This window comes from Nerophis lumbriciformis, linkage group LG07, assembly GCF_033978685.3.
Source record: "Nerophis lumbriciformis linkage group LG07, RoL_Nlum_v2.1, whole genome shotgun sequence".
Lineage (NCBI taxonomy): Eukaryota > Metazoa > Chordata > Actinopteri > Syngnathiformes > Syngnathidae > Nerophis > Nerophis lumbriciformis.
In genome coordinates, this window is record NC_084554.2 from 1,045,434 (window position 1) to 1,055,000 (window position 9,567).

The 9,567-nt window shown below is 31.4% G+C and overlaps 1 protein-coding gene across 1 annotated transcript in view; it reads left to right on the top strand.

Moving 5' to 3' along the window:
• Window positions 1-9,567, top strand: part of LOC133609171 (supervillin-like) — a 97,564-nt gene that overhangs the window by 82,146 nt on the left and 5,851 nt on the right. Inside the window, exons 30-32 of the mRNA XM_072913440.1 lie at window positions 2,541-2,674; window positions 8,777-8,923; window positions 9,210-9,353. Coding sequence (XP_072769541.1) covers window positions 2,541-2,674; window positions 8,777-8,923; window positions 9,210-9,353 — 425 coding nt within the window. The remainder of the gene's footprint in view (window positions 1-2,540; window positions 2,675-8,776; window positions 8,924-9,209; window positions 9,354-9,567) is intronic.

A 9,567-nucleotide genomic window follows, 5' to 3' on the forward strand; every position in this document is an offset into this window, starting at 1 on the left:
CCCTTAGAAGCAGGAAGTTTGTATCATTGTATAAACAACACATGTTGTGTTGATGTATCATTGTGTAAACAACAGTCGTTGTGTAGTTGTATCATTGTGTAAACAACACATGTGTAGTTGTATCATTGTGTAAACAACACATGTGTAGTTGTATCATTGTGTAAACAACACGCTTTGTAGTTGTCCTCTAGAAGCATGAAGTTTGTATCATTGTGTAACAAGTGTTGTGTAGTTGTCCTGTAGAAGTAGGAAGTTTGTATCAGTGTATAAACGACACTTGTTGTGTAGTTGTATCATTGGGTAAACAACAAATGTTGTGTAGTTGTCCTTTAGAAGCAGGAAGTTTGTATCATTGGGTAAACAACACTTGTTGTGTAGTTGTATCATTGGGTAAACAACACTTGTTGTGTAGTTGTCCTGTAGAAGCACGAAGTTTGTATCAGTGTATAAACAACACTTGTTGTCTAGTTGTATCATTGTGTAACAACAAGTGTTGTGTAGTTGTCCTCTCGAAGCAGGAAGTTTGTATCATTGTGTAACAACACATGTGAAGTGTAAGAAGAAGACGTGTGTTAAGAAGAAGACAAGTTGTGTAGTTGTATCATTGTGTGTAAGAAGAAGACATGTTGTGTAGTTGTATCATTGTGTGTAAGAAGAAGACATGTTGTGTAGTTGTATCATTGTGTGTAAGCAGAAGACATGTTTGTAAGAAGAAGACATGTTGTGTGTAAGAAGAAGACATGTGTAGTTGTATCATTGTGTGTAAGAAGAAGACATGTTGTGTGTAAGAAGAAGACATGTGTAGTTGTATCATTGTGTGTAAGAAGAAGACATGTTGTGTGTAAGAAGAAGACATGTTGTGTAGTTGTATCATTGTGTGTAGGAAGAAGACATGTTGTGTGTAAGAAGAAGACATGTTGTGTAGTTGTATCATTGTGTGTAAGAAGAAGACATGTTGTGTGTAAATAGAAGACATGTTGTGTAGTTGTGTCATTGTGTGTAAGAAGAAGACATGTGTGTAAGAAGACATGTGTGTAAGAAGAAGACATGTTGTGTGTAAATAGAAGACATGTTGTGTAGTTGTATCATTGTGTGTAAGAAGAAGACATGTTGTGTGTAAGAAGAAGACATGTTGTGTGTAAGAAGACATGTTGTGTGTAAGAAGAAGACATGTTGTGTAGTTGTATCATTGTGTGTAAGAAGAAGACATGTTGTGTAGTTGTATCATTGTGTGCAAGAAGAAGACACGTTGCATAGTTGTATCATTGTGTGTAAGAAGAAGACATGTGTGTAAGAAGAAGACATGTTGTGTAGTTGTATCATTGTGTGTAAGAAGAAGACATGTTGTGCAGTTGTATCATTGTGTGTAAGAAGAAGACATGTTGTGTAGTTGTATCATTGTGTGTAAGAAGAAGACATGTTGTGTGTAAGAAGAGGACATGTTGTGTAGTTGTGTGTAAGAAGAAGACATGTTGTGTAGTTGTATCATTGTGTGTAAGAAGAAGACATGTTGTGCAGTTGTATCATTGTGTGTAAGAAGAAGACATGTTGTGTAGTTGTATCATTGTGTGTAAGAAGAAGACATGTGTGTAAGAAGAAGACATGTTGTGTAGTTGTATTATTGTGTGTAAGAAGAAGACATGTTGTGTGTTAGAAGAGGACATGTTGTGTAGTTGTGTGTAAGAAGAAGACATGTTGTGTAGTTGTATAATTGTGTGTAAGAAGAAGACATGTTGTGCAGTTGTATCATTGTGTGTAAGAAGACGTGTGTAAGAAGAAGAAGACATGTTGTGTGTAAGAAGAAGACATGTTGTGTAGTTGTATCATTGTGTGTAAGAAGAGGACATGTTGTGTAGTTGTATCATTGTGTGTAAGAAGAGAACATGTTGTGTAGTTGTATCATTGTGTGTAAGAAGAAGACATGTTGTGTGTTAGAAGAGGACATGTTGTGTAGTTGTGTGTAAGAAGAAGACATGTTGTGTAGTTGTATAATTGTGTGTAAGAAGAAGACATGTTGTGCAGTTGTATCATTGTGTGTAAGAAGAGGACATGTTGTATAGTTGTATCATTGTGTGTAAGAAGAGGACATGTTGTGTAGTTGTATCATTGTGTGTAAGAAGAAGACATGTTGTGTGTAAGAAGAAGACATGTTGTGTAGTTGTATCATTGTGTGTAAGAAGAAGACATGTTGTATGATTGTGCATGTTGTGTAGTTGTCCACTAGAAGCAGGGTTACACAACAGCAGCCAAGTGAAGAAGAAGACATGTTGTGTAGTTGTATGATTGTGCATGTTGTGTAGTTGTCCACTAGAAGCAGGGTTACACAACAGACATGTTGTGTGATTGTGCATGTTGTGTAGTTGTCCACTAGAAGCAGGGTTACACAACAGACATGTTGTATGATTGTGCATGTTGTGTAGTTGTCCACTAGAAGCAGGGTTACACAACAGACATGTTGTATGATTGTGCATGTTGTGTAGTTGTCCACTAGAAGCAGGGTTACACAACAGACATGTTGTGTGATTGTGCATGTTGTGTAGTTGTCCACTAGAAGCAGGGTTACACAACAGCAGCCAAGTGAAGATGGAAGAAGTTGAAGAAGGAAAAGAAGATGGAGACTTCTGGAAGGCTCTTGGGGGGCGGGACAGGAAGTCATATGACTGCATGCTGCAAGGTGGGTCAAGCTACACTTTCAAAGTAAAAGTAGCAAACATTTATTAGTTCTTGTATTACACATTACAAAGTAAAAGTGGGGCACATTTTTTAAAGCAAAAATAAAATATAAAATATTTTAAAGGAAAACTAGCAGGCATTACACCTTTCAAAGTAAAAGTACCGCACTTTACATATTTCAAAGTAAAAACAAACACTTTTATTTCAAGTCAAAGTAGCACACAACACTTTTCAAAGTAAAAGTAACACATTTATTACACATTTAAGGTAAAAGTAGTTGACTTTTATGACACATTTCAAAGTAAAGGTAGTGCACATTTCTTACATATTTGAAAGTAAAACTAAAAGACATTGATTACCTTTCAAGATAAAAGTAGTGCACATCTTTTTAAGTAAGACAATCACATTTACATCTTTCAAAATAAAAACATTACACATTTACATCTTTCAAAATAAAAACATTACACATTTACATCTTTCAAAATAAAAACATTACACATTTACATCTTTCAAAATAAAAACATCACAGATTTTTACATATTTCAAAATAAAATCACACATTAACATATTTCAAAATAAAATCACACATTTATCTTTCAAAATAAAAATCTCACACAATTACATCTTTCAAAATAAAAACATCACATATTTACATCTTTCAAAATAAAAAGACATTTACATATTTCAAAATAAAAACATTACACAATATTACATGTTCCTAAGTAAAAGCAGCACCATGTATTGCATCTTTCAAAGTAAAAGTAGCACACATTTGAAACTTTCAAAGTAAAAATATCACACATTTACATCTTTCAAAATAAAAACATTACACAATATTAAATGTTTCTAAGTAAAAAGCAGCAGCCATGCATTGCATCTTTCAAAGTAAAAGTAGCACACATTTTAATCTTTCAAAATAAAACATCGCAGCTTTATATTTTTCAAAATAAAAGCAGCACACATTTTAACCTTTCAAAGTAAAAGTAGCACACATTTAAATCTTTCAAAGTAAAAATATCACACATTTAAATCTTTCAAAATAAAAACCCACAATATTACATGTTTCAATATAAAAACAGCCCACAATATTACGTGTTTCAAAATAAAAGCAGCACCCATGGATTGCATCTTTCAAAGTAAAAGTAGCACACATTTTAATCTTTCAAAATAAAAATATCACACATTTACATCTTTCAAAACAAAAACATCACAGCTTTATATTTTTCAAAAATAAAAGCAGCACACATTTTAAACTTTCAAAGTAAAAGTAGCACACATTTAAATCTTTCAAAATAAAACCCCACAATATTACATGTTTCAATATAAAAACCGCCCACAATATTACATGTTTCAAAATAAAAGCAGCACCCATGTATTGCATCTTTCAAAGTAAAAGTAGCACACATTTTAATCTTTCAAAATAAAAATATCACACATTTACATCTTTCAAAACAAAAACATCACAGCTTTATATTTTTCAAAATAAAAGCAGCACACATGTTAACCTTTCAAAGTAAAAGTAGCACACATTTAAATCTTTCAAAAATAAAAACCCACAATATTACATGTTTCAATATAAAAACAGCCCACAATATTACGTGTTTCAAAATAAAAGCAGCACCCATGTATTGCATCTTTCAAAGTAAAAGTAGCACACATTTTAATCTTTCAAAATAAAAATATCACACATTTACATCTTTCAAAACAAAAACATCACAGCTTTATATCTTTCAAAATAAAAGCAGCACACATTTTAACCTTTCAAAGTAAAAGTAGCACACATTTAAATCTTTCAAAATAAAACCCCACAATATTACATGTTTCAATATAAAAACAGCCCACAATATTACGTGTTTCAAAATAAAAGCAGCAGCCATGTATTGCATCTTTCAAAGTAAAAGTAGCACACATTTTAATCTTTCAAAATAAAAATATCACACATTTATATCTTTCAAAACAAAAACATCACAGCTTTATATTTTTCAAAATAAAAGCAGCACACATTTTAACCTTTCAAAGTAAAAGTAGCACACATTTAAATCTTTCAAAATAAAAACCCACAATATTACATGTTTCAATATAAAAACCGCCCACAATATTACGTGTTTCAAAATAAAAGCAGCAGCCATGTATTGCATCTTTCAAAGTAAAAGTAGCACACATTTTAATCTTTCAAAATAAAAATATCACACATTTACATCTTTCAAAACAAAAACATCACAGCTTTATATCTTTCAAAATAAAAGCAGCACACATTTTAACCTTTCAAAGTAAAAGTAGCACACATTTAAATCTTTCAAAATAAAACCCCACAATATTACATGTTTCAATATAAAAACAGCCCACAATATTACGTGTTTCAAAATAAAAGCAGCAGCCATGTATTGCATCTTTCAAAGTAAAAGTAGCACACATTTTAATCTTTCAAAATAAAAATATCACACATTTATATCTTTCAAAACAAAAACATCACAGCTTTATATTTTTCAAAATAAAAGCAGCACACATTTTAACCTTTCAAAGTAAAAGTAGCACACATTTAAATCTTTCAAAATAAAAACCCACAATATTACATGTTTCAATATAAAAACCGCCCACAATATTACGTGTTTCAAAATAAAAGCAGCAGCCATGTATTGCATCTTTCAAAGTAAAAGTAGCACACATTTTAATCTTTCAAAATAAAAATATCACACATTTACATCTTTCAAAACAAAAACATCACAGCTTTATATTTTTCAAAAATAAAAGCAGCACACATTTTAACCTTTCAAAGTAAAAGTAGCACACATTTAAATCTTTCAAAGTAAAAATATCACACATTTAAATCTTTCAAAATAAAACCCCACAATATTACATGTTTCAATATAAAAACAGCCCACAATATTATGTGTTTCAAAATAAAAGCAGTACCCATGTATTGCATCTTTCAAAGTAAAAGTAGCACACATTTTAATCTTTCAAAATAACAATATCACACATTTACATCTTTCAAAACAAAAACATCACAGCTTTATATCTTTCAAAATAAAAGCAGCACACATTTTAACCTTTCAAAGTAAAAGTAGCACACATTTAAATCTTTCAAAATAAAAACCCACAATATTACATGTTTCAATATAAAAACAGCCCACAATATTACGTGTTTCAAAATAAAAGCAGCAGCCATGTATTGCATCTTTCAAAGTAAAAGTAGCACACATTTTAATCTTTCAAAATAAAAATATCACACATTTACATCTTTCAAAACAAAAACATCACAGCTTTATATCTTTCAAAAATAAAAGCAGCACACATTTTAACCTTTCAAAGTAAAAGTAGCACGCATTTGAATCTTTCAAAGTAAAAATATCGCACATTTAAATCTTTCAAAATAAAAACCCACAATATTACATGTTTCAATATAAAAACAGCCCACAATATTACGTGTTTCAAAATAAAAGCAGCACCCATGTATTGCATCTTTCAAAGTAAAAGTAGCACACATTTTAATCTTTCAAAATAAAAACCCACAATATTACATGTTTCAATATAAAAACAGCCCACAATATTATGTGTTTCAAAATAAAAGCAGCACCCATGTATTGCATCTTTCAAAGTAAAAGTAGCACACATTTTAATCTTTCAAAATAAAAATATCACACATTTACATCTTTCAAAACAAAAACATCACAGCTTTATATTTTTCAAAATAAAAGCAGCACACATTTTAACCTTTCAAAGTAAAAGTAGCACACATTTGAATCTTTCAAAGTAAAAATATCACAGATTTTAATCTTTCAAAATAAAAACCCACAATATTACATGTTTCAATATAAAAACAGCCTACAATATTACGTGTTTCAAAATAAAAGCAACACCCATGTATTGCATCTTTCAAAGTAAAAGTAGCACACATTTTAATCTTTCAAAATAAAAATATCACACATTTACATCTTTCAAAACAAAAACATCACAGCTTTATATTTTTCGAAATAAAAGCAGCACACATTTTAACCTTTCAAAGTAAAAGTAGCACACATTTAAATCTTTCAAAGTAAAAATATCACACATTTGAATCTTTCAAAATAAAAACCCACAATATTACATGTTTCAATATAAAAACCGCCCACAATATTACGTGTTTCAAAATAAAAGCAGCCCCCATGTATTGCATCTTTCAAAGTAAAAGTAGCACACATTTTAATCTTTCAAAATAGAAATATCACACATTTACATCTTTCAAAACAAAAACATCACAGCTTTATATCTTTCAAAATAAAAGCAGTACACATTTTAACCTTTCAAAGTAAAAGTAGCACACATTTAAATCTTTCAAAATAAAAACCCACAATATTACATGTTTCAATATAAAAACAGCCCACAATATTACGTGTTTCAAAATAAAAGCAGCACCCATGTATTGCATCTTTCAAAGTAAAAGTAGCACACATTTTAATCTTTCAAAATAAAAATATCACGCATTTACATCTTTCAAAACAAAAACATCACAGCTTTATATCTTTCAAAATAAAAGCAGCACACATTTTAACCTTTCAAAGTAAAAGTAGCACACATTTAAATCTTTCAAAATAAAAACCCACAATATTACATGTTTCAATATAAAAGCAGCCCACAATATTACGTGTTTCAAAATAAAAGCAGCACCCATGTATTGCATCTTTCAAAGTAAAAGTAGCACACATTTTAATCTTTCAAAATAAAAATATCACACATTTATATCTTTCAAAACAAAAACATCACAGCTTTATATTTTTCAAAATAAAAGCAGCACACATTTTAACCTTTCAAAGTAAAAGTAGCACACATTTAAATCTTTCAAAATAAAAACCCACAATATTACATGTTTCAATATAAAAACCGCCCACAATATTACGTGTTTCAAAATAAAAGCAGCACCCATGTATTGCATCTTTCAAAGTAAAAGTAGCACACATTTTAATCTTTCAAAATAAAAATATCACACATTTACATCTTTCAAAACAAAAACATCACAGCTTTATATCTTTCAAAATAAAAGCAGCACACATTTTAACCTTTCAAAGTAAAAGTAGCACACATTTAAATCTTTCAAAATAAAAACCCACAATATTACATGTTTCAATATAAAAACAGCCCACAATATTACGTGTTTCAAAATAAAAGCAGCACCCATGTATTGCATCTTTCAAAGTAAAAGTAGCACACATTTTAATCTTTCAAAATAAAACATCACAGCTTTATATTTTTCAAAATAAAAGCAGCACACATTTTAACCTTTCAAAGTAAAAGTAGCACACGTTTGAATCTTTCAAAGTAAAAATATCACACATTTAAATCTTTCAAAATAAAAACCCACAATATTACATGTTTCAATATAAAAACAGCCCACAATATTACGTGTTTCAAAATAAAAGCAGCACCCATGTATTGCATCTTTCAAAGTAAAAGTAGCACACATTTTAATCTTTCAAAATAAAAATATCACACATTTACATCTTTCAAAACAAAAACAACACAGCTTTATATATTTCAAAATAAAAGCAGCACACATTTTAACCTTTCAAAGTAAAAGTAGCACACATTTGAATCTTTCAAAGTAAAAATATCGCACATTTAAATCTTTCAAAATAAAAACCCACAATATTACATGTTTCAATATAAAAAGAGCCCACAATATTACGTGTTTCAAAATAAAAGCAGCACCCATGTATTGCATCTTTCAAAGTAAAAGTAGCACACATTTTAATCTTTCAAAATAAAAACATCACAGCTTTATATCTTTCAAAATAAAAGCAGCACACATTTTAACCTTTCAAAGTAAAAGTAGCACACGTTTGAATCTTTCAAAGTAAAAATATCACACATTTAAATCTTTCAAAATAAAAACCCACAATATTACGTGTTTCAAAATAAAAGCAACACCCATGTATTGCATCTTTCAAAGTAAAAATATCACACATTTCAATCTTTCAAAATAAAACCATTACACATGTTTCAAAGTAAAACATTCACACCTAAGAGAGAAAAGAGGCGTAGTGTAGAAGAAAATACTTCCAGGTGACAAATGAAGTCTGAGGAATACAAAAATGTCTCCGGCTGATGTGTGACCTTTGACCCTCAGACCCTGGCAGGTTCAACTTCACTCCTGGACTTTTCCACCTGAGCAGCAGCTCAGGAGACTTTGCTGCTGTGGACCTGACCAGAGAGTCCAGCAGGGTCCAGCCTATGCCCTTCTTGCAGGAAGACCTGTACTCTGTGGACCAGCCAGGTACGGACCTGACCATCACACTTCAACATGTCTAACATGAGAGTACTGACCATCACACTTCAACATGTCTAACATGAGAGTACTGACCATCACACTTCAACATGTCTAACATGAGAGTACTGACCATCACACTTCAACATGTCTAACATGAGAGTACTGACCATCACACTTCAACATGTCTAACATGAGAGTACTGACCATCACACTTCAACATGTCTAACATGAGAGTACTGACCATCACACTTCAACATGTCTAACATGAGAGTACTTCCTGTCTGCTCGTCAGCTTTGTTCCTGGTGGACAACCACCATGAGGTCTACCTGTGGCAAGGCTGCTGGCCTCAGGACTGTGAAAGAACTGGATCTGCTCCTCTGCACTGGGACCTGGACAGGAAGTGTGCCATGGAGACCGTGCTGCAGTACTGTAAAGGTACTGCATTCTAGTAGTAGTACTACTGTACGGGTATTGCATTCAAGTAGTACTACTGTACAGGTACTGCATTCTAGTAGTAGTACTGTACAGGTACTGCATTCTAGTAGTAGTACTACTGTACAGGTATTGCATTCAAGTAGTACTACTGTACAGGTACTGCATTCTAGTAGTAGTACTGTACAGGTACTGCATTCTAGTAGTAGTACTGTAC